The sequence below is a fragment of the Saprolegnia diclina genome (assembly GCF_000281045.1).
Source record: "Saprolegnia diclina VS20 unplaced genomic scaffold supercont1.69, whole genome shotgun sequence".
Lineage (NCBI taxonomy): Eukaryota > Oomycota > Saprolegniomycetes > Saprolegniales > Saprolegniaceae > Saprolegnia > Saprolegnia diclina.
This window is the reverse complement of record NW_008246136.1, coordinates 71,448-93,251: the sequence shown is the minus strand read 5'-3', so window position 1 is coordinate 93,251 and position 21,804 is coordinate 71,448. Positions and strand designations below refer to the sequence as shown.

General features: G+C 56.7%; 8 protein-coding genes across 9 annotated transcripts; 2 read left to right on the top strand and 6 right to left on the bottom strand.

Annotated features, from left to right (window-relative positions):
- Positions 1-98: 98 nt before the first annotated feature.
- Positions 99-1,618, bottom strand: SDRG_14225 (hypothetical protein). Its single transcript, XM_008620338.1, has 5 exons — positions 1,301-1,618; positions 843-1,252; positions 698-796; positions 315-648; positions 99-263 (listed from the first exon to the last, which is right to left on the bottom strand). The coding sequence occupies exons 1-5, from the start codon at positions 1,546-1,548 to the stop codon at positions 155-157; spliced, it is 1,200 nt and encodes a 399-aa protein (XP_008618560.1). The 5' UTR covers positions 1,549-1,618; the 3' UTR covers positions 99-154.
- Positions 1,619-2,254: 636 nt separating this feature from the next.
- SDRG_14224 (hypothetical protein) lies at positions 2,255-3,852 on the top strand. The gene is made up of 4 exons (XM_008620337.1): positions 2,255-2,531; positions 2,575-2,999; positions 3,059-3,491; positions 3,536-3,852. Exons 1-4 carry the CDS (start codon positions 2,278-2,280, stop codon positions 3,645-3,647), a joined length of 1,224 nt encoding a protein of 407 aa, XP_008618559.1. The 5' UTR covers positions 2,255-2,277; the 3' UTR covers positions 3,648-3,852.
- SDRG_14223 (hypothetical protein) lies at positions 3,846-5,042 on the bottom strand. Its single transcript, XM_008620336.1, has one exon. It carries the CDS (start codon positions 5,028-5,030, stop codon positions 3,915-3,917), a length of 1,116 nt encoding a protein of 371 aa, XP_008618558.1. The 5' UTR covers positions 5,031-5,042; the 3' UTR covers positions 3,846-3,914.
- Positions 5,043-6,046: 1,004 nt separating this feature from the next.
- SDRG_14222 (kynureninase) lies at positions 6,047-7,526 on the bottom strand. Its single transcript, XM_008620335.1, has one exon. It carries the CDS (start codon positions 7,448-7,450, stop codon positions 6,167-6,169), a length of 1,284 nt encoding a protein of 427 aa, XP_008618557.1. The 5' UTR covers positions 7,451-7,526; the 3' UTR covers positions 6,047-6,166.
- Positions 7,527-7,926: 400 nt separating this feature from the next.
- SDRG_14221 (hypothetical protein) lies at positions 7,927-8,549 on the bottom strand. The gene has a single exon (XM_008620334.1). It carries the CDS (start codon positions 8,488-8,490, stop codon positions 7,987-7,989), a length of 504 nt encoding a protein of 167 aa, XP_008618556.1. The 5' UTR covers positions 8,491-8,549; the 3' UTR covers positions 7,927-7,986.
- A 733-nt stretch (positions 8,550-9,282) lies between these two features.
- On the top strand, positions 9,283-12,538 carry SDRG_14220 (hypothetical protein). Its single transcript, XM_008620333.1, has 16 exons — positions 9,283-9,543; positions 9,587-9,696; positions 9,745-9,928; positions 9,974-10,157; positions 10,209-10,299; positions 10,347-10,491; positions 10,537-10,690; positions 10,735-10,973; positions 11,022-11,137; positions 11,193-11,253; positions 11,301-11,375; positions 11,430-11,578; positions 11,622-11,801; positions 11,851-11,934; positions 11,984-12,205; positions 12,252-12,538. The coding sequence occupies exons 1-16, from the start codon at positions 9,324-9,326 to the stop codon at positions 12,423-12,425; spliced, it is 2,388 nt and encodes a 795-aa protein (XP_008618555.1). The 5' UTR covers positions 9,283-9,323; the 3' UTR covers positions 12,426-12,538.
- A 2,057-nt stretch (positions 12,539-14,595) lies between these two features.
- On the bottom strand, positions 14,596-16,812 carry SDRG_14219 (hypothetical protein; the record flags this gene model as incomplete). Its single annotated transcript, XM_008620332.1, has 10 exons — positions 14,596-14,928; positions 14,979-15,099; positions 15,150-15,338; positions 15,386-15,715; positions 15,767-16,093; positions 16,146-16,250; positions 16,303-16,543; positions 16,592-16,599; positions 16,651-16,675; positions 16,721-16,812. The coding sequence occupies 10 exons, from the start codon at positions 16,810-16,812 to the stop codon at positions 14,648-14,650; spliced, it is 1,719 nt and encodes a 572-aa protein (XP_008618554.1). The 3' UTR covers positions 14,596-14,647.
- Positions 16,813-18,517: 1,705 nt separating this feature from the next.
- SDRG_14218 lies at positions 18,518-20,874 on the bottom strand. Of its 2 annotated transcripts, XM_008620331.1 has the most exons (10): positions 20,783-20,874; positions 20,713-20,737; positions 20,652-20,659; positions 20,361-20,604; positions 20,206-20,310; positions 19,791-20,156; positions 19,384-19,746; positions 19,161-19,337; positions 18,989-19,112; positions 18,518-18,942 (listed from the first exon to the last, which is right to left on the bottom strand). In XM_008620331.1, exons 1-10 carry the CDS (start codon positions 20,860-20,862, stop codon positions 18,644-18,646), a joined length of 1,791 nt encoding a protein of 596 aa, XP_008618553.1. In that variant the 5' UTR covers positions 20,863-20,874; the 3' UTR covers positions 18,518-18,643. The 2 variants fall into 2 exon arrangements, with proteins under 2 accessions (XP_008618553.1, XP_008618552.1); XM_008620330.1 differs by having other exon boundaries at positions 20,206-20,296; positions 20,392-20,659.
- Between the last annotated feature and the right edge of the window lie 930 nt (positions 20,875-21,804).

Here is a 21,804-nt window from a genome sequence, read left to right as displayed (position 1 = left end):
TAGATAGATAGATAGATAGATAGATAGATAGATAGATAGATAGATAGATAGATAGATAGATAGATAGATAGATAGATAGATAGATAGATAGATACGACTTGGTGGTTGGCTGTATGCATTCACGTAGCGGGTGCTGGTTATGCTACTGCGTTATCTACCGCGGCTTGTTCCAGACCCACTTGTTGCCCGAGTACTTGACGCCGTCGTGGACGGGGCACCCGCCGTGGAGGCTCACCGGGTCGAGCGATCCATCCGGGAGCATGCTACGACATGGATATATCCTGCCGTGGTGTTCGCAAAGTGTTGCAGTATACCTGTAGAAGACGATGACCTTGCCCTTCTTGGGCGCGACGAGGAGCCCTTCTGTGCAGTCGGTCATCGAGTCGGGCTGGGGACGGCCGCCGGCGCGCGGAAAGGCCGTGTGCCCGCCGGCCGCAACGTCCGACATGTACCAAAACACCGTGATCATGCGGTTCTTGTGGCCGTGATGGAGGTAGTCTTGGAAGTCGGGGCTGTTGTCGTACATGTTGGCGTCAAAGTAGTCGGTGTGGTGGTCGTATTTCTGACTCTTTTCGTAGCGCAGGACTTGGACTGGCTCCTGGTGCGTCTTGTGCACCTTGACGAGCGCTTCAACACGGTCGTCGATCTCTACAGACGGATAGTTAGCGAGAGAAGTCTCTGTGTCTCTGTGTCGTACGCGCCAAGATGGGACTCTCGGACGACGGAAGAAAGTACTGGGAGCTCGTGCGCCACTCGGACGCGGGTTTGTCTTCGTCACCATCTTGGAGCTTGACCGCTACGCTCCTGATCTGAGTTGGAATATGCAAAATGCAGCAACGTACTGGAGGCAGCGAGATGGGGAAGCGCGAGCTCGACGATGACGTTGATTTCTTCGTTGTGCAAAAACCGGTCGACCGCCAGTACGAGTGGCTGCATCGAGAGCGTCTCGAGCACGACATCCCCTACCCCCGGAAGGTCGGGTACGACCCGTCGGTGCCCGACGTAGAGCCCTGGCCAAATGAACTGGCCGCCTTCGAAGAGATAGACGATATTGTAGGCAAGCAGCTGGTCCACGAACAAGAGCAAGTCGCCGTCGGGGGCGTAAAACCGAGGTGGCTGCTTCCACTGCAGCGCGTCCGCGTCCTCCAAGCTCGACTTTGGCAGCGCGCGGAATAGCTCGTCGAGGTCGCGCGCTGTCGCATAGTACAAAGGGTACCCAAGCACGCCGTCTTCGTACACGAGCCCTTGGATACTAAACACATAGCAAGTGAACCCTTTGTCAACACTTTGGAGGGTGTACGTGTTGTTGGCGGTGGCCGCGAGGCAGAGAACGTGGAAGCCACGGACGTACGTGGTGTTGGACAAGTGGGACGCTGCAGCGGCCTTGCACGCGGAGACGTTGAAGGCAGGATCCACCTCAAAATGAATTGCAGGCGCCAAGAGAGACGCGATGAGGTGTTTGTAGTCGACGAGTGTCGGGGGCGAGATCGAGTAGAGGCCAATGGCTACCGCAAAAAGCAGCGTGAGCGCGTGGGCCCGCGTGCTCATGCTGCGGCCAGATATGAAAGTGAGGCGCAACTTCTCCACCAACGCAGGTACGTTGAACCTTCCATACTGCTCGTCACCGTCGAAAAACGAAACAAATAGCGCTAAACTCACAATTTCAAATAGCGGAGAATAGTCGAAATAATGATGTCGATAAATGATCAAGCAACCAAAGGACATACGCTGTGGTACCGAGACAAGTGGCGTGTGATGGACGTGTTGGTTGCCTCGACGGAGCAATTGTCCAAACCCAGTGCACCTCGTTTTTGTGCCAAAACGCGTCCCGTCGTCGACACGGAGGACCCAGATTGTACGCGGAATAGGTGCCGGGCTCAAGCCTCAGTCGTACTTCCTCTTACTTCACCAATACTTGAAATAAATCGTGATGGCGGTTTGCGAGGATATATGAATCTTCCGCTACCCTAGCTCGCCCTCGAGCGACACGGGAAATAGCTAGCGACGATTTGGCTCGATATCGCTCGTGTCCTCGAGCTTGTGGTGAGTGTTGCTCCAAACGAAAAAATAGCCCAAGCAAAGCTGTGCTTCATTGGCGTTGGTTCGATTTTTGAGCATCCAGCATTGAGATTCAGTTCCGCAACCGACGTCGACGCATGCGATTGGTCAAAAGCCAAAGAAGACGTAGCACGGATTGGCTAGAACCTAAATAGCTGCACCAATCGGTGCGTTGCGGCGACGCCAGTCTAAGATTTGCCGCGTGGCGAGCAGAGCACCATGGGCAAGCTTCTCCATGCACTGATCGTCCTCGTCGCCGTCGCTGGCTACTACTACAGCGAGCTCCTCCAGCATCACGTGCTTGCGCCCGTCGCGCGATCGCTGCAGATGGACATGCGGTTGCCGACGCCGTCGCCGGTCGGCAGTCCCTACGACGCCGCTGCGTGCGCCGCCGCCGCGTCGGCCCACTTGACGGACGTCCTTCCGGTCCAAGGCTTCCATGTGCTTTGCATCCGCAAGACGACGCACGATACGTACGTGCTATCAAATGCTCCTTGGTCTCACATGTATGCACAGCGTGCAAGGTCTGGCGTACAAGGAAGGCCTTGCGACGGCGGCGCCACTGCCGTTTGAGACCGCGCTCGACCTGGGCGCACTCCGCGCCGAGCTCGAGTCGCTGCTACAGATTGCGCTTCCGTCGAGCGACATTGAGAAAAAGTACAAGCAGCGCTGGGCTTTCTTCTCAGCACGCGGCGACCGCCTGTGGCAGCTCAGCCAGATCCACGCTGCGTCGATCGTCTATGTGTTTGAAGGCGGTCAGTTCATTTGGCCGGGTATCCGCGTTGGCCATAAGCGCACAGTCCCGAACCTCCACGGGCTTGGCGACGTCGTGCTCGAGACGCTCGCGATGACGCCGCTCGTCTTTTCGGTCGAAGAGTTTTTGCGCGACGATGAAATCGACGTGATCCTCGACCTCTCGATGGAGCACTTGGCGCCTTCGGGTATGTCGCATGCCAGCCAACTCTTTTAGCGACCAAAATCTCAAGCAAGAGACTGATAGGTGTGACGCTCCAGGACGGGGACGCTGGCAAGCCCGCGACCGAGTGGCGCACGAGCACGACGTACTTTCTACCGTCGCACCGCCACGCGCTCGTGGAGGGCATCGATAAGCGCGTGGAGGACCTCGTCAAAGTCCCAATCTCGCACCAAGAAGACGTCCAAGTGCTGCGCTACGAGGAGACGCAAAAGTACGATCACCACACGGATTACTTTCCCGTCGAGAGCTACCAGAACTCGCCAGATGTGGTCGAAAGCATCCACCACGGCTATAAGAACCGCATGATCACAGTATTTTGGTACATGTCGGACGTTGCCAGCGGCGGGCACACGATATTCCCGCGCGCCGGCGGCCTCCCACAGCCCGACTCGATGAAGGACTGCACAAAAGGTCTCAAGGTCGCACCCAAGAAGCGCAAGGTCGTCGTCTTTTACAGGTACGTTTACATACATTGAAAATGCGCGCTCAGGCGTTGGCTAGCATGCTCGCAAACGGCGTCAACGACCCCATGAGCCTCCACGGCGGGTGCCCGGTCCTTGATGGCATCAAGTACTCTGGCAACAAGTGGGTCTGGAACAAGCCCCGCTACTAGTTTCTCCATCGAGACAAGCCATTTGCAGTATCAACTTGATAGATATACGTCGGCGTGCGGCTTTCACAGCGTTTCGAGGGCTAGGGTAGGGGTCGGGTTACTAATATATCGACGCAACAGGGGTGGTTCGTTCGGGATGCCTCCAATCGATGCCACTAGTATTATCGTCGTCGTCGGTCGCCAAGAAACAAGACAATATTGTGCATGTCGCAAACAAAAAAGACGTTGTTGAGGAAAGGTAGTAACAAGACGAGACGCGCGCAACACTTAGCAGCTCGGGCGCGGCGTCACGATGGGTGTCGGGCTCGACGTCGGGTTCTTGCCGTTGTAGATCGTGCACTCCTTGGCGTACGTCTGCAGACCAGCGTAGAGCTCTTGGCCGCGGGCGCGGATCGTCGACGCAGGCACGACAAAGTCTTCGCCAATCATTTCGACCGTGAGCGTCGGCTTGTCCAAGTTACGAAGGCCCCAGTCGCGCGTGCCGTGGTAGACCATGTAGCCAAGGATCTCGTAGCTGCGGCCGACCTCGTAGTCACCACCCATGGCCGTGCCAAGGGCATTCCCGAGCTTGAGAAGGCGCGCGTCCGTGTCGCCCGGGAGCGCAGCCTTCGTGTCACCGACCGGGATCAGTACCGCGCCGGCGTTCGAGTGCAAATCGATCAAGCCCGCGAGCTCGCCCTTCTTGCTGAGCAGCCACGAGCCAATGGTCTTGGTTTCCGGCTCGCTCCACGGGTACGGGCCCGGGTACGTCTCGTCCGAAGGCTTGGGCGGGTTCGGGTCGTCGTACGGGCCGGGCCAGTTGCGGTTGAGGTCGACACCGTTAGCGTTCTTGCGCTGGTACCGGTTGCCGTTCCAGCTCATCTGGTACCCGTCGACGTTGACGATCGGGACCGAGTAAAAGGCATAGGATTCAAGGAGCGACCCCGCGACTTTGCCGTTGTTGATGTCGTCGAGGAGCGCCGAGATTGCGTAGAGGTTGGACGACCCAGTGGCCCACTCGCGCGCGTGGATGAGCGACTGAAGGTAAATGGCCTGCGTGGCCGACGGCGACGCCGCGAGCTTGTAGCCGTACAGCGTTTGCTTGTTGTAGCTCAGGCCGACGGGAAACTTGGTAAAGACCTCCGGGTTGAGCTTGACGTACGCGTCGAGGAGCTCGGTGATCTGCGTGTCGGTGCGAAAGCAGTTGTGGAAAGCCGAATCGACGTACTTGCCTTTTGTGAGCGACGGAATGTAGTTGGCATTCGCCGTGTGGCACTTGCGGTTGACATCGGCATCGTCCTGAATGGCCGCGAGCTGCTCGGGCGTCCGCTGCTTGTCGTCTTCGGCGGCGGTGACCGTCGAGACGGCGGCGAGAAGCGCGGCGAGGCAGTATAGCACCTTCATGGTCAATTTCAAAGTGTGACGGAATGTGATGGTGTTGATAGCATCTGAGAAGACGAAGAGCCTGAGAACTCTCTGAGAACACCAGTTGGGCACGGGTCTGATAACCGTGCGAACGCACAGTAGGAGCTCACAGTAGGATGCATCTTGAGAGTGTGGAAGCTGCCAGTTCGAGTGTCTTGGTGGCGGTAATAAACCTACAGGCCTTACGCGCGTACTAGTAGTCCGGATGAAGCTCACGCGCCATTGTGACAGGAGCTGGGTTGACGCCGAGTCATCGACGAGTGCAAACGCTGGTGCAGTGGACCGTGCAGTGGGTGTATATTGGGCAGCCTTTGGGTGCGGTGCCGCATTGATGTGCTCGGACTCAGACCACCGACATATGTATTTGATGTGAGTGCTCTCAAGTCTGGTTGGACAAACACACTGTTTTGGCTGGCTGGGTTGGTTTGGCTCACCAAGCCAGAGTGCACGACTAGATACTTTGAGCAGCAATACCCAACGCAGAGATAGCCTCGAGATATGGTCTCGTGGAGCCTCTTGTCGACTAGATTCCATCATTGCCCAGCAGGGCACCCTTTCTTTGGCAAGCACGGTACATAATAGAGCGTGGCCCAAACAGTCCACCATCGACACTGGTCCACCACAGCCCGTGGCAACGACGGACGTGACTACAGTATCTTCAACAAGCCAACACCATCTGTCGTCCTTCAACTCAGGTGACAGTGGCTTCAGCCAAAGCTCAAATCTGAGCGCAAATCTTCTGATTCGGTAGTCACTCCGGAGCCATGCTCAGGCGGCGACAACAACGGCGTAGAATGCGTAGCCAGGGTAACCTCGAGTCTCGAGTTGAGCTCATTTGTGATGCCCACACAGTGTGATAGCGACGATCACGACGTACCTTTGGGTCACGTACTCTTCGGATTTTGCTACTACGTACTAGTATGTCGTAAAAGCCTCGTTCTATGGCCGAGCAAAGCCTTGGTTTGCCCAAGGGCATCGAATGTGGCGTACTGGTCTCATCGACTAATCATCGATACATCCATTCAGCACGATGTATTGATTCTCCTGTTTGCACTCAGCTCACGAGTCCTAGACTTCTCCATCGAACCAAGCGCTCGTCGTTGTTGTCTGTCGTCTCACGTCACTTTGGCGCGCACTTGGTACACCTGCGCTTCGTACGCGCGCGTCTCGAGCACGCTCGCAATGGCATATACGGCGTCAAACACATCGACAAACCGCGTGTAGAGCGGCGTGAACCCGAAGCGCAAGAGGTCCGGCGCGCGAAAGTCGCCAACGACGTTGTGCTCGGCGATGAGCGCCTGGACGATCGCGTACGCATTCTGGCCGGTACCGCGCGTCAAGCGCAAGCTCACTTGACTACCCCGGCGCGTATCCTCGGTCGGCGTCACCACCTCGAACGCATTTCCACAGCGCTCGGCGATGCAGTCGATAAAGAGGCGCGTTAGCGCCAGCGATTTCCGCCGAAGGGCTGGCATACCGCCGAGCGGCGAGGCAGCCAGGACTGTATCCACACCACATTCGAGCGCCGCGAGACTGAGCACGGGCGGTGTTCCCGCCACGTAGCGCTGGATGCCGGGCGCTGGCACGTACGACGTCGCAAATGAGAAGGGCGCGTCGTGGCCAAGCCAGCCCTGCAGCGGCTGCGAGACAGCGTTGACGTGTCGAGGATGGGCCCATACAAACGAAGGCGCGCCGGGGCCGCCATTGAGGTACTTGTAGCCGCACCCGATCGCAAAGTCCGCGTCGCACCCGAGCAAGTCGACGACGTGGGCGCCCGCCGAGTGTGCGAGGTCCCAGACCATGAGTGCACCAGCGCTGTGGGCCACGGACGTGAATTGGTGCATGTCGAGGAGCTCGCCAGTCCGATAGCTCACGGGCGTGAGAAGCACGACCGCCGTGTGGGGACCAATCGCTGCGAGGAGGTCGGACGTTGGCACGAGCTGTAGTTCGAGGTTCCACGTCTTGGCCAAGCCCTCGGCGACGTAGAGGTCGCTGGGAAACATGCTCGCATCCGACAAGATGGTCGTCTTGGTCGCGTCAGCGCGCTGGAGCGCCAGCGCGGAACTGAGGACTTTGTAGAGGTTGACCGACGTCGAGTCGGCAACGATCACTTGACCGGGCGACGCGCCGATAAGCGTTCCGATCTTGTCACCAATGCGGTTGGGCAAGTCCATCCAGCCGGCGCTGTTCCAGCTGCGGATGAGGTCCGTGCCCCACTCGTCGGCGATGACCGCCTGAAGGCGACCGGACGTGGCCGTGGGCAGCACCCCGAGCGAGTTGCCGTCGAGGTAGATCTGGTTGGGCGGAAGGGAAAAGAGGTCACGGAGCGATGCGAGCTTGTCGGACGCGTCGAGCGCGACGCAGTCACTGCGGGCGATGGTTGTCGTCGCCCCGGTCATGGCTTTCGGAAGGTGCAAACGTCCGTGTTGATTGGCTCGGCCGTCGATGGAACACGTTTGATTGGCTCAAAAAATTGCGTATTTCCAGCTTCAAGCAGATCTGATCGTCGGTGGAACCCAACACTCGGTCCAACGAGGTCGCCTCCTTACTGACTGTGCGTAGGTAGGGCTATCGCAAGGCGCCGTATCAGTACCGGTACCCGATCGATTAAGTGCAACTGGCTGTAAAAACACTCAACAACTTTAATGAAGTGGCAAAGTGCACTTTGCCATTGACACCATCATGCCAGTGATCATCGCCTGTGCAGCGTCTCCCCAAGTCCTTGGCAGCCAGTCCACTGCAACGTGAACAGCAACGCAAGCGATGATGGTCGAGATATGTCAAGTCGGTCGTGTGTACCAGCGTTGAGCCGTCGCCTCAGCTTGGGCAAAGGCTGATCGATTGATATGTCGTCGGAACGAGAGGCGCGTCGAGGTACGATTTTCAAGTATACAGATTATATCATTAGTGTATATAAATAAAAGAGACCCTTTGTTTATGCGCGCGCGGCCGCTCGCAGCGAAGGATGATGGCCGGCGTGTGTGGCCTTCTCGAACGAGTACATCATCGCAACGGGCGCTGCGTCGTGGTTGACGCTGGGTGCGGTTTTGCCGAGGACCGAGAGGCCCCGGATCTGCACCAGCGGCGCCTCCGTCGAGAGCGAGTCGTCTTCAGCCACGCTCTTGAAGGAGCCTGCGACGCCGACGCCGCTCGACTCGAAGCGAACACCCCGGGGCAAGATGATGCGCACGCCACCGAGGATCGCATAGACCTTGATGATTGTTGTTGGGTGGACAAAAGTGGCGTGCGAGAGGTCAACGGTCTCGCCCCGCAAGACAGCGACGACGACGAGGGTCGCGGGCACAAAGAAGGGCGATGTCGTTGGCGTCTTGGCGCCGGTGTGGAGGACGTGGATGCTGCGCGCCGAGACGTGGGTCTGCTGGCGGGTGAGCACGGCGCTGCTGTCGCCCATCATGTACTGTGCGTGGGGCTTCGTCATCGTTTTCGTTTGCTGGAAGGCGAGTGTGTTGTGGCAGCCAAAAGGCAAAGTGACCAAACAGAAGCGAAACCGGACCTGGTTGAAGTTGCGCCGGTGTCATCTGCGACATGTTGGGACAAAGACCAGAGAGCGTTTTGCCCGACTTGGTCTTTGTATGCTAAACGGGGCACTGGGCGCACATACTGGGATAAACCGGGACAAACGAACATGCGCCGCGACATATCTTCGATCGAATTTGCTTCTCGGCGACGCAATTTTCTCGCTCAAGCCCTCAAATTATCGCATCGCTAGCGTCTGGTGCGGTGGCGACGACCAGCGAAAATGAACGGTATTCTAGTAGCTATTGTGCGCTGGCGTGCGTGGAAAGCTGGTCCGGGGTCTGGTTCAACACCGACCGTGCACCCATTTCATAAGCTTTCTCCAAGAAGTTATCACCTTGTATGCAAACTCTAGGGACGTGATATACCGCTCTAGCTCAATGTATTTCGAGGCAGCGCTATCTAGTACACTAGAGCTCTAGTTCAGTAGAAGACTCTGCGTCTGCGAAAACCTATCATGAAATCCACGCGCGAAAAGCTCGAGAACAAAAGGTCCTTCGGCAATGTGCGGAATCTTTACCGCTGGCGACCGCACCAGCCGGTTCCGCACCTGATCCCAACGGGTGCGTCTTGTTCGCTCTTATTTAACGTTTTTAACGCTTGCTTTTTACTCAACACCCGTCACAATCGATTCTTTTATTTTAAATAAATTCCTTTTCTTGTGTATGTATTATATTGATGTTTCATAAAGACAGACGCGATACACTTTCACAGGTTGCACCGCGATCCGCTGGCATGAGCTCGGCGCATCCGTTCTTGGCGGCCTTTGCTGCCCACTGCGACGCGCTCGTCGACGATTGCATGCGGCAGACGGCGGCCAGCGCCGATGGCCTCAAGTGCCTCATGTGCATACCGCAAAGTCTCTCGCTGCTAACGGCGGCGATCTCGCGAACGCAGCTGCAGACGCACTTTCTGCTCCCAGACGCGCAGGTCGGCCAGTACCGCAGCCTCAACGGTACCATTGAATCGCATGGCCTTGGCTCATGACGGGCGGCTAGGCAAGCAGATTGCGGTCGTCGGCGCCCACATCCACACCAAAGCGGGCTTTCATGACGCCCGCGTCGTTCGCATTCTCATGACGGAAGAGTGGCCGCACCGCTCGTTGCAGGTACTTGTGTGTCTCCCGATAAGAACGCAGTGCAATCGAGCGAGGCAGGTGAGCCTCGTGCACATCAACCGGCCGCTCGAAGGCGGCGTCGCCGTTCCGGACGAGATGGGCGAAATGGACGTCAAGACCTTTCGCCGGTACATTGCGCTCATGCGCGCCTATCCCGAGTCCGAGTCGGTCTTTGCATCGCTCGACTACTTTGTCCACCAAGTGCAGCGCCTGCCGCCGTCCCGTACGACTTTTGTATCAATGTATCGACTTGCCATTGCGTCGGTAGATCCGGCGTTTGGTCCGGAAAACCTTGGCCGCGTATGGCAGCAGAGCACCGCGCTGCTATTGGAGAACGGCACGCTCGACCTCGGACCGCGCACGCACCAGCGCTCGCTGCAGCTGGACCAAGCGGTCGAGTCGTACTTGCTCGAGCAAGTGCATGCAAAGGTGCTCCACCGACTGGAAGCAACGTACGTATCTGGTTGATTTGCGCAGACTGCTACACCAGCGCATGCATGTAGCTGCGTCGCCGACCAAGCCAAGCTCGAGGCCGCGTGGTTTGCGTTGCGCAACGCGACGCCATCAACGTTTAAGATTCGACGGGAGTACCAGGTACTAATTTCTTTTAAAATTGCTGATATAAATGAACATATCTCTAGTGTCAACACAAGGAAGCCATCGCGTTACTCTTGTCTGCATACAACCAGACGACGCCACTGGGTATGCTCCTTCAGCTCAAGCGCGTGCTCCAGTCGGTGCAAGACGCGATTCATGCGCGTCTCATTCGGCACAAGTGGCCGCTCGGTGCGCAGGTTGCTTTTGTATCAATGTATCAAGATAGAGCGATAGGCGAGTTTCACTTGAGCACGGACGATGTCTTGGACCAGCTCATCTACATTCTGGTGCGTGCGGGCATCACATCTGACGGCCGCTTCCCATTTGCGGCCATGCTGCAGTACATGGAGCAGTATCACTTTGTGCCGGCGACGGTCTCGGCCATTGGGTACCTTATTTATTGCACCCTTTGCTTGATACTCTGATATATAGTTTCACGATGGCCAACTTTCAAGTTGCCCTTGAATGGCTTCTGACAAGCACGATGACGACGAGTCACAACGAGTTGTCACTGACGGCACTCGCAGCGCAGCCAGAGGGCGATCGCTCAATGAGAACGACCGAGGACACGCCGTCTGTACTGCACGTCTCGGGTCGCATCGACCCGATACCAGTCGAGGGCTGTGTGTACCATGTAGCGGTCGGCCATCGGTGTTTTGCCTCCGTTTCAGGTAGTACATTCCATAGTCTTTGTCTGCTACGACTTCATAAACGACTAGATTCTGGTGCGGTCGCAACGTGGGGAGACGCGTACGGAGGGCGGCTCGGGTACCCACAAGCAATCAACCACGTCGAGATGCCGCAGCGCGTCGTCGGCGTCACCAAAGTGTTGCAGGTGGAACGCCATTTTGCGACTTTATCCTAGTCCTTATCATTCTTATATCGCGGAGGTGGCCTGCGGATCCTTTCACATGCTGGCGTGCGACATCAACGGCCACGTCTTTGCCTGGGGTCTCTCTCATTTGCCTACCATTATTCTCACGTATACATACATGTAGGTACGAACGCAGTCGGGCAACTCGGTCTGCCAAGCGCGACAGTACCCATGAGCATCACCCCACGTCGCATCGAAGGTGAGCTTGTCCCTGCATACAACTACATCAACGACGACGGCTGAGCTTTGTTAGATGGACTACAAGGCGCCTACATCAGCGCTGTCGCGTGCGGTGATGCCCACTCGCTGGCCATGTCGTCACAAGGCGCGGTCTTTTCGTGGGGCTGCAACCGCTTCTTCCAGCTCGGGCGCGAAACCACAATCGGGAACGACGCAGCCTCCGTACGTTCTGTGTCCTTTGCATCGGTTGAACGAATATGCGTAGCGTCCAAGCCCCGTAGAGAGCGCGTGGTCGACCCAAAGCACCTTGGCAACAGCCGTCTCGGCGAGCGCGAGCTTGAAAGAGGCGTCGAACGGTGCTTCTTCAGTCTCGGCCGAAACGAGAGAACCCGGAGCTGCGCTGCGCATCGCGGCTGGCGCTCACCACTCGATGGTCCTTTCTCGCGTACACTTGCTTCCTCGTCTTCTCCCACGCGTCGTCTCAATGTGCGTAGGATGGGACGCTCTTTGCATGGGGCTGCGGCAGCGACGGTCGGCTCGGCATTGGATCCGAAATGGATGTTCCGTCGCCATTACGCGTACTCCTTGCGGCTCGACAGGCAAACCGTACTCAAAGCCTGCGAGTAGGTTGTGCTACCGCCCGGGGCAAAGCCCGTCGACGTGGGTGGCGGTGCTGCGTATACGTGCGTGCTGCTCAAGTCGGGGCATGTTCTGCTGGCGGGCCTAGTGTGCCCAGATATGCCTAATGTACAGCACTGGCTCACGCCCCTCGACGTGCCAGCGGTGGTGCGAACGATGGCGTGCGGCGCCAACCATATTGTGTGGACCTTGGCGGACGGCAGCATCTGGGTACGCAGCTGGTCGCTTCAAGGGCTCTTGAAACCTGCTGCCCTAGGGCTGGGGGAGTAACGTCCACAGGCAGTGTGATCTGATGGGCAGTGGGACACACGCCACAATACTCGAAGAGCCTCGCGTTCTCGCTGCCGCGGAAGAGACGGTCCGCGTGCTGCAAGTGGCCGCCGGCGCGTCGCACACGATCGCTGTGACGCAGGCGGTGACGACAGAATGAGACAGTGCGGTGAACCTCCCGATAAGTGTGACTCGACAATGTGGAGAATCTGTGACTTGAAGATTTAAAGACGCCAACGAAATGAAAATTTGCATCCGTGAACATGAGATGAAATGACATTGTCTGTTGGTGTGTGGACCGTAAAACGTCGATGTCACGGTAGCAAACGCGTTGACAAGAGCGTCATTTGCACAGCGAGACAGTGACAGCCAAATGCGTGGCAACATCACTATACCGTCGCTCGTACGTGGTCGCTACTCGTTCTTGCTGTGTGCTGTGAAGAGTGGTTTTAACCAATGGGTTTACGAATTCACTGAATGATTTACCGCGGCGATAGCCAACGATACCATAAATGAGGTTGATCATGCTGCGGTCCGATGATGGACATTGCCGGCTACGAAGACATCGAACTGTCCGCCGACTTGAGTTTTGTATGCGGTCGTCGAGGTGATATATCGTCCAGTTGGGCTCCCAAGAAAGGTCCACGGTGCCTAAGGCTGCTTGACTAGGTTTGAGCAGATGGATCTGTGCTGCACGGGCCGCTTCGACAGACACGACTCACGGTTGACCCTGGGCAGCCGTAGCACTCGAAAAATCCGAAATCAAGAGCCTGTGTTTCCGCTGGTTTCACCGGCATGGTGCGTTCTCGTGACGACCCAAGAAGAAGCGGAATTGATGTCGACACTCATCTCAACCGAGACAGGGCGAATTGCAATGGCAGATGTCAGATGAGTGAATACCTTGCTGGCGTCTTCGACTCAACTCGTCGCTGGCAAGTTGCGCATCAATGCAGCTTGCACAGAGTAATGAATTTTTTCGGAGGAACTTGCTCACCGCGCACCTCGTCTTGGGTGGCGCCAAAGGAGCTCTGGAAGCATCGATGGATATCATATGGCCTTGCGCAACCTGGGTTTTATCAAACACTTGGACCTGCGCAATCGAGCGAGCGTTGTCGCTGGCGTGGTGGGTTTGATGGCGGAACGTAGACTAGTGTGGCCTTGGAAGCGCACTCGCACAGTGCGAAACAGCATGCAAAAACTCGCATTCTTGAACGCATTGCGTCTGGTCACGGCTTGGGATGATGGTGTAGAGAGCGGCGTTGTCAACTGCATGTTGCCTACCGCTGAGATGTAGAGCGAGTCCCCACGACAAAGCCCGTCTTCGGACGACTAACGCTCGGATTGAAAAGTCTGGGATCGCGACCCTAGTTGTTGGGAGGTTCTCTACCAGATCGTGTGTGGACGCTCCTTGTGGCCGTCCTGTGGGAGCTAAGTACCACCCTTGCTCGTTGTGGTGTGTCGGGTGAATTCGGTTTTGTCCTAGAACAAACCTACCTGCGGCTCGACACGCTTTCGTTATATCATGGGTCAATATTTTATTGACCCATGGTTATATCGTGAAGCTGCGTACCGTGGTGTCATAGTGCGAGCGAACATGACCAAGAGACGAAGGTATAAGGGCTCGTGTCGGCGGTATCGTCCCAATCTTGCTGCAAATGTTATCGCATCTTCCAGAACAGCACTGGACTCGGTCGGCTCACGCGATATGCGACTATGAGGGCGTGTATGTGAAGGCAACAGCGTGTACTTACCTCGACTTGATGCAATATCGTCTTGGGTTGACGTCTCCAGTCGTGCGTCGGGGTTGACATTGCCGATGGCGGCCGATGAAGATGACCGCGCGTATATGTACCTTGTTGTCGTGGCGACGCTTGGCGACAGGCACGGGTCCACTGCCGATCAGTTTTGCGGATCATGAAATGCAGTGACGTCAACTCCAAATCCAGCGGGCGAGACGAACCTCCGATGATAGGCACCTGAAAAATATGGATGGTCGTACCCTTGTCACGACGGCTGATGTAGCTGCGAGAGACGCCGTGACGCAGTATCGCGAGCGCAAAGGCATCACCGTACCCCGATGTCATCAAGTCTCGGTCTGCAGGCATTTGAGCAACCTTGTCGCCCCGCCGAGGTATATCCTAGCGTCGAAGGTACTGCAGGCATGTGCAAGGAAGAATGATGTGTCATCGGGAGGCGCGACACATGGCAACAGTGACACGCTTTGTGCAATGTCCAAGGTGGCCGAAGGAGCTCAGACCCACATGTGTACCGTAGTAGCTAGTCGTCAGCGAATTTTGCGACATGTCCCGTTATCATTCGGATGAACCACGATCGAGACTGCGGTGCTTGTTGAGAGATAGCTATAACCGACATCTTATCGTCTCAGTCCACGGAACGTCGCACAAACGCGGCGTGCCCACAGCCCACGACCGGCGCCGACGTCGACGCCCAAACAAGTGCGCGTCGTTCGGCGGCGGCAGCGACGACGAGCGACGGGTCGAGGCGGCCGTCGATGCAGTACCACTTGAAGCTGCACGAGAGGGTGCCGTGGTGCACGCTGAGCTGCAGTTCGAGACGGGAGCTGCACGCGGCGAGCAAGTGGTACCGGTAGCACTCGAGGTAAATGCCACCGGCGCTCGTGACGTGGCCGACGTAATCGCCGTCTACAATATCAAATTATCAAGATCAGAAATCCGCGGAATATATCACGCACCGAGGACCACGCCTGTCCCACCCATCGTGGACTCTCCGTTTGGGAACGTGCGCAGAAGGCGCGGCGTGTTGTCCAGCAGAAAGACCGACTCGCTTGCATACAATTGCCAGTTGGAGGCCACCTGAATGTATACAAATCGTTGTGCATCCCTCCGCGCTTAGTCTCTCGTACATGCAATGTGCGCCCGCGATGGTCCAAGCGGCAGCCGTAGAGCCAAGTCGCCCAGCGCGTAGCGTCCCATAGCGAACACGTCGCCCCTGACGCAAGGTCCATACTAGAGGCGTCCGCGTCAAAAACCCACTCGCCCGAGAGCGCCGATGCCGTCGCACTTGTAGGCGCAACCGGGTGGTGGATCGCACACTACACCGAATGAGTATTACATGTCTCAGACACTGGAGCACGCGCACCAAGGAGACTTCACGGAAGAGGGCGACAACCGAGCGGTACCCGAACCGACCTTCGACGTCGATTCGCGCCTGCACGGCCAGCTCTAGTGCCGGGTGTCTTTGGCGCACGAGCGACGCGAGAAGCGACAGCGTCGTTTCAAACGCGCGCACCAAGTAATCATTTGCGAGGTTGTGCAACAGCAGGACGCAGTCGTTGTACGCGTCACGCAGCGTCGCCTTGGCGAGCACACAGACGTTGTGCGTTTGGACAAAGGCGCGGAGCTGCGCCACCTGCTTCGGCTCGAGCAAGTGCGCGAGCAGTGCGGCTGTCAACGCGTGCTCGTCCGAGACCTACGGGTGAGCGCACTGTGCTTGATACAAATGGACGTCAAAGGCTCGCACCGGCGTGTCGTTCAAGCGGGCCACGCAGTTGAACGGAGCAGGCGGGGACGACATGTCGCCGACGAGGTGGCCAACTAGCGCAACCTCGGCCGCTAAGTTCGACGGCTCGACCGACGCCAGAAAGTAGCTCAGAAGTCCGAGGTCGTTGGCCATCGTCCGAATCGGCGCCGGCAAGGACGACAACGACGGCAACGAAGCTGCCATGGATAGCACGCCACCACCGCGGTTGCGGTACGTGGCCACCGTGAAGCCGGGCGACGTGACTTTGGCGATGAGATGCCAAGCCAAGCTGCCGCTGGCTAACGCGACGACTTCAAACAAGAAACCCTGCACGAGGCGTGAGCCAGAGAGAGGTAGTGGGTAGCCATCGAGACGGTACCGTGGCGGCGTGGAGGCGGTCTCGGATGCTTTGGCTACGGCCACTCTTCCAGCCGTATGTCCAGCCATCGACCAAGCTATGGTTGAACGAGCTCCCGAGTACATTCTATCCAAGCGTGCATCCAAGATGATCGTCAGGAAGAGCCTGGCTACGGTACGTTGTCGAGGACTTCTTGCTCGCCAGGGTACCACGTGGCGCCATCGCTGTCGTCGCCTTCGCGGCCATTTTGGGGCGGCACCATTTCGCCCAGCGCCCAGTTCTCGTGGTCGACAGGAGCAATCTTGAGCAGTGATGCATACGCTCTCAGTGTTGACGTCGGCGCCAGCGTCGTGAGCAGCTGCAGGGGCATGCCGCAGTACCGGTTGGCGACGTGGCATGGACAGCAGTGCGGAAAGCACCTAGAGCATTGTGCGCTACAGCCATGCCTTGCCGAGAGGCGTGCGTACCGAATGACCTACGTAGCGCCCACATGAGCTGCCGATGGCGACCGCGAGCGTCGTCGTACCTTGACCTTGCGCGCTCGCTGGTACCTAGCCGAGGCGCATGAGGCAGGTGGTCGAGGACGAGCATGCTACCGCGTGTACTGGTCCTGGAAGAGGGTCTCGTGGCTGCAAAAGTTGACGTGGAAGACGCTCGACGCGACGCCGGGGCCGACCTCGGCCGACATGCAATTGCTCTTTTGTCTTAAAAAAACATGAAAAATGTAGGGCCCCCAAGCGTTAAATACAAAAGCACTTGATTATGCGGTCTTGAGAAAGAAGCGGGCCCTGGCCCTGGTCCCTCAAAAGCGAATGCCGCCAACTGAACGTCGAGGTGGGCAAGCGGGCTCTCAACATAAACAAGGACTGTCGTCGACGAACAAGATATAGAACTATCGCAAATGGGTGGACTCGCCATCACCAGTAGTGATGGAGAAGAGACACGGCGCGCCCAAGGATCACCGAGACGACGCAATCTAGAAGCTCGGCGTGAGCGACAGATTGTGTGTCGATCGAAATGAAAATGGAAATGTTGTCCTACACTATCACGCCTCTGGTCTGAGCGGCAACGCGATCGAGACCTTTTGGGCGTCCAGAGGGTCGGTCGGTTCACAGTAACTATTTCTTATCGTCACTTGGGCCCAACATCCAATCAGAAGCCTCCGCATCGTCTCCAAAAAAAGTCGGTCCCAGAGCACCTAATTTAGGTCCTCCAAGCCCAAGCCGGTGCCAGCCAAAGTGGCAGCCTCCTGGAGACGGCAAAGTGAAACAAGACGATACACCGTAACTTGGCTACACGACGTTGATAGGTTCAACCAGCTCAGTATACCGAACTGGGCAATCACAGTTAACCATGTGGTGAAACAAGCACAATATGCAAAATCTCTGGTGTCGGTGCTGGCTCCGATGCAACTTACTTGGCCATTTGGGAACCGGCACCTCATTTATCGACCCGTGCTCCTGATGCAGGACATTCTACCTGACAGCGGTTCTATTATCGACTAGGACTAGGTGTACGGCGTCACTCGAAAGCATCCAATACATAGTTGGAGCTGTCGACCTCGGCGCAGTTGCCTTGGTGCCTGGTCTCGAGAATTACATGGTGACCAAGTTACTGTACCGCTTGAGGTACTAGATTCGATCACAGTTGAAGATGCTACGTTGTTTTGCATCCAGCAGCGCAGATCCAGTTGATAACGACACTGCGACGGATCTTGCTCATACCGGTAACCACATTTCAGCAACCGGTTCGTTGTTGTTGAAGTGAGTCTTTTAGATATAATTTGGGGTCGGGGTCGTGCTCGCGGGTTCAAATCCAGCTGCGCGCATGCAAATTCAATTGGCCGACCCCTGCCTCTGCACCCAATCGGAAGAACCGTCGTGCCGTAATCCCTTCAGGATTGGCTGAGAGGGTGTCGTTACTCACTTATCCTCGAAGGAATACCTCCCACAATAAATCACAAAAAAACACGCATCTCGCCAAAGACGCCCACCTCTCAACGCCACCGTGTAAAAAGACGGGAAAACCTGTAGGAATAATATCCCAATTGACTCATTCCAACAAATTTAATATAATTTACATTGAGCTGTTTTTGGGGTCGACTTTCGATGCAGAGCGTGTGGTGCTAGACGGCAGCAGCGGCGAGGCTTAGCCGTGTTGAAGGCGAGGCGTATGGATGGCGCAAGCCGGGGCGAGTGGTCACGAAGCCAGGCGTCGTGGCGCAGGGCGGTCATCATTGGAAGAGGCATAATCGCTTGGGTATTCAGCAGCAAGTGGTGAAGATGCAGCTTGGTACCCACGTCCACACGTAGTTAGCGGTGGTCACATTTCCCCCCGAACGCCAGAGAACCGCTCCATATTATGGCCTCTCTCCAACACTGCTCGCGCGCCACTGGAATAACGAATGAGTCATTGGAATTGATTTCTATCGGTATCTGAAGGCATTGATTTGGTCATGGTCGTCTTGACCTCAGCTGTGTGCGACAAGCAACGAAGTGACGGTCGAGCGCCACTGCTGGCTACAGTTCGACCATCCCCGGCGCCGCTTTCGCATCTTGGTAGATGAGCTCACCGTGCATCACGTCTTCGATTTGTGTGGCGCTCCAGAGCGCCATTCGGTCGCGCGCCGTCATGTAGAGCAGAACGTCGTTGATAGCAGGCAGGACCACGCGCTGCGACTGCAATTGCACCAGCAGCGCGTCGTCGTGTCGCGCGCGCAGGCAAAACGTGACGCGGTAGCCTTCGTTCGCCTCAACGTTGTATCGGTAACACGTCACATGAACGGCGTCGCTGGACGTGTACCCCACATAGTCGCCATCTAGTCGCAACCAATCACGACTAAACTTTCGTCGAAAAGTCGCTACCGAGGGTGCACCCGTGCCCAGTCATCGTCGACTCGCCATTCGGAAACGTCCGCAGCACGCGTGGGCGGTTGTCCAAGATAAAATGGCTCGGCGCCGACGGGTACAGCTTCCACTTGGACTGCACCTGCAAAAGATGTCGTCACGATTCTATCCATGCGGTCTCTATACGTACCAGTAGCTCGTGCTCGCAGTGAATGACGTGGCAAGCGGAGAGCAGCGTTGCCCAGTGGGCGGCAGCAGTCACGGATAGCGCAAGCGCTGGCGTCAAATGGCTCTTGGCCAAGCACACGACCCAGTCGCCAGAGATCCCGCTCGTCGTAGGCTTTTGCTCATGTTGTGGCGTCGCGCTCTAATCCCGAGTCCCATTATGGAAACATCAACAAAGGGGGTGTTACGAGGGCCACTTCGCGGAAATGGGCGACGAGGGCGTGGAATTTGAAGTACCCTTCGCGCTTCAAGTGCGCTTCGAGCGCCCCTTCAAGGAACGGACAGTAGTGGGCAATCGTCTTTGCAAAATCGCCCGTGCACGTGGCCGCGTCCGTCTTGAAAAACGTTTCGGAAATCCGGTAGAGTAAATGAACACAGTCATTGTAGGCGGCCGTGAGCTCGGCCTTGTCGCAAATGCAGTCGCGGTGCGCCATGACGACGGCTTCGTACTGCCCCATGTTATGCGGGTGGAAGAGATGAACGAGCCACGACGAGGCGAGTGCGCGGAGCGGCTGCAGCGACGACGCAGACAGATTGTCCGTTTCCGGCGACTAGACGCGGTTCAATTTCGAATCCGATACAAAAAGGTATTTACCGTAGCGAACAAGGACCCCGCGTCATCCAAAGTCGGCGGACGGCCCGTGATGTGCTGCAACAGTCGACTCGACCATTCCGAAGACGTGCATTCGGTGGGCATCAATTGCAGAAAAAGCACGAGGATGCCCAAGTGGTTGGCCATGAGTTGGGTTCGGGACGAGACATGGCGAGGCGACTCGGGGGCAATCATGTTCTTGGACGAGAGTGAAAGCAGGTGCGACGTCGATGCCATTTGTGCGGGCAGCGACAGTGTGCTTGACATCGTCGCCTTGGTCGCATTCCGATACGTTTCGATCTTGAAGCCTGGTGAGAGCACCTTGGCCACGACCCGCCACGATGTCGCAGAGACGTCAAAGATGTACACCTGCGTATGGGAATGCAGTGAAGTAGCAGCCACCGCAGCTTGGGCGTACCTTGACGTGGTGCTGGCAGTCGCGCACGGCTTGGCTGCGGCCGCTCGTCCAGCCATACGTCCAGCCCGCAGCGAGGTCTTGGTTGAAGACACTAGATACAACGTTCTATGCATGTCAATGTGTCGATACAAGAGCAAAAGACAGTCTCGTCATACTTGTTGCTCCAGTTTCTGATGACCGACATACCACGACGAGCCCGCGTCACGCGTGAGACGGTCGACGTCGACGGGGTCAATGACGTCACCGAGGGCCCACTCGGCCTCGAGCGACGGTGCCAAGTGCAGCAGTGAGACATACGCAGTCGTGGGCTTGGGCGCGTGCGGCATCTCGGTATGGACCGTGATCGGTGTGCCGCAGTACCGGTAGTAGACGTGCCGCGGACAGCAGTGGGGAAAACACCTAACAAGACTTCGAACCCGCGCCACCGCAAGAGTGGCTGGCAATACCGAAGCACCTAGCCAGGGATCCCGTCCATAACCATCATGATCGCGTTTGAGATGGAAGTACCTTGACTTTGCCAGCCTTTTGATACCTACGTGGTCACAATAAGAAACGAGGAATCTTAGGCGCTACGCACCGCGTGTACTTGGGCTGGAAGACGCTGTCGTGGCTGCAGTAACTCACATGGAAGCGGCACGAGACCGCGCACTCGTTCATGATCGCCTCGAATTACACTATGAGAGTCGTTTGGTGGTTGTGATCACAAATACGTTTCAGCGAAAACCGTCGCAAAAAAGGAGAATGCCCGCAAGCTTGTACGACCCAAAAATGGAGTGAGCACCGAGATCGGTACTGTTCCCTTTGGCAGGACACTGCATGGAATATCAAATAAGCCAACTCGGGGTGCGTCCAACTGGTCGAGCTCGGTGGGGCGATGGTCAATGGACCTCACGGGTGGTTACGTGACGATTCCACGCGCTGAGAAGTCAAAATCTGGAACTTTAAAGCGCCATACAGAAAGCGAGATCACGCTATCTCGGTCGAACGTTGGGCGCGTTTCGGTGCACTATGATGGATGTGGCGTCGGTTGCCATCTGCAATACGTCTGAATTCACGCAACTTGTCCCGTCTCAATCCTCCTCCAGTCGCTTACTTGCATTCTCTCTGCCCAATAGGGCACTCGAGAGAGCCTGTGCTATTTTGAAGGAGCTCCATGTACTGCGAGGCGCGTGCGGATAGTGGTGTTGTACAGATATGGCCACACGCAGGCAACTTCAAGTTGCGTGATACTAGATAACTTTTCTGGGCAAACCATTCGAGTGACACATTCCAAGGGTCGCTGGAATCCGTTGGGATCTGCTTGTGCCAACCATAGTCGCACTACAACGAACGGGCCTCATCCCACCAATACGGACTAATGATACCGAAAATGACGCACTGCAACAACGAAAATGCTTTGTGGTAAACCAATTCGACAAGGTACAGAGCTCGATAGAGGTACTATGGGGGAACGCCGATTGACCAACTCAGCGAATTTCCAGACCTCGGTACACTTAGTTTCCAGATCGTAATCGAAACATCAGTTTTCGGGAGGGTGCTAGCCAAGCATCCCTTCTTCGTTCACCGAGGACTCGATGCCGTCAGCCTCAATTGGTTGCC

What these genes read in the sequence shown, in the direction of transcription:
- SDRG_14221 (XM_008620334.1), bottom strand. Translation starts at nt 8,490, where the DNA reads ATGACGAAGCCCCACGCACAGTACATGATGGGCGACAGCAGCGCCGTG.
- SDRG_14225 (XM_008620338.1), bottom strand. Translation starts at nt 1,548, where the DNA reads ATGAGCACGCGGGCCCACGCGCTCACGCTGCTTTTTGCGGTAGCCATT. An exon ending in TCCCCATCTCGCTGCCTCCA is followed by an intron (nt 797 to 842) that starts GTACGTTGCTGC and finishes TCAGGAGCGTAG; the next exon opens with CGGTCAAGCTCCAAGATGGT. An exon ending in AAGGTCATCGTCTTCTACAG is followed by an intron (nt 264 to 314) that starts GTATACTGCAAC and finishes TCCATGTCGTAG; the next exon opens with CATGCTCCCGGATGGATCGC.
- SDRG_14223 (XM_008620336.1), bottom strand. Translation starts at nt 5,030, where the DNA reads ATGAAGGTGCTATACTGCCTCGCCGCGCTTCTCGCCGCCGTCTCGACG.
- SDRG_14220 (XM_008620333.1), top strand. Translation starts at nt 9,324, where the DNA reads ATGAGCTCGGCGCATCCGTTCTTGGCGGCCTTTGCTGCCCACTGCGAC. An exon ending in GGCCGCACCGCTCGTTGCAG is followed by an intron (nt 9,697 to 9,744) that starts GTACTTGTGTGT and finishes CGAGCGAGGCAG; the next exon opens with GTGAGCCTCGTGCACATCAA. An exon ending in TGGCGGACGGCAGCATCTGG is followed by an intron (nt 12,206 to 12,251) that starts GTACGCAGCTGG and finishes CTGCTGCCCTAG; the next exon opens with GGCTGGGGGAGTAACGTCCA.
- SDRG_14224 (XM_008620337.1), top strand. Translation starts at nt 2,278, where the DNA reads ATGGGCAAGCTTCTCCATGCACTGATCGTCCTCGTCGCCGTCGCTGGC. An exon ending in CGCAAGACGACGCACGATAC is followed by an intron (nt 2,532 to 2,574) that starts GTACGTGCTATC and finishes ATGTATGCACAG; the next exon opens with CGTGCAAGGTCTGGCGTACA. An exon ending in AAGGTCGTCGTCTTTTACAG is followed by an intron (nt 3,492 to 3,535) that starts GTACGTTTACAT and finishes GGCGTTGGCTAG; the next exon opens with CATGCTCGCAAACGGCGTCA.
- SDRG_14218 (XM_008620331.1), bottom strand. Translation starts at nt 20,862, where the DNA reads ATGAACGAGTGCGCGGTCTCGTGCCGCTTCCATGTGAGTTACTGCAGC. An exon ending in ACTGCCAGCACCACGTCAAG is followed by an intron (nt 20,157 to 20,205) that starts GTACGCCCAAGC and finishes TCCCATACGCAG; the next exon opens with GTGTACATCTTTGACGTCTC. An exon ending in ATTTCCGCGAAGTGGCCCTC is followed by an intron (nt 19,338 to 19,383) that starts GTAACACCCCCT and finishes ACTCGGGATTAG; the next exon opens with AGCGCGACGCCACAACATGA.
- SDRG_14222 (XM_008620335.1), bottom strand. Translation starts at nt 7,450, where the DNA reads ATGACCGGGGCGACGACAACCATCGCCCGCAGTGACTGCGTCGCGCTC.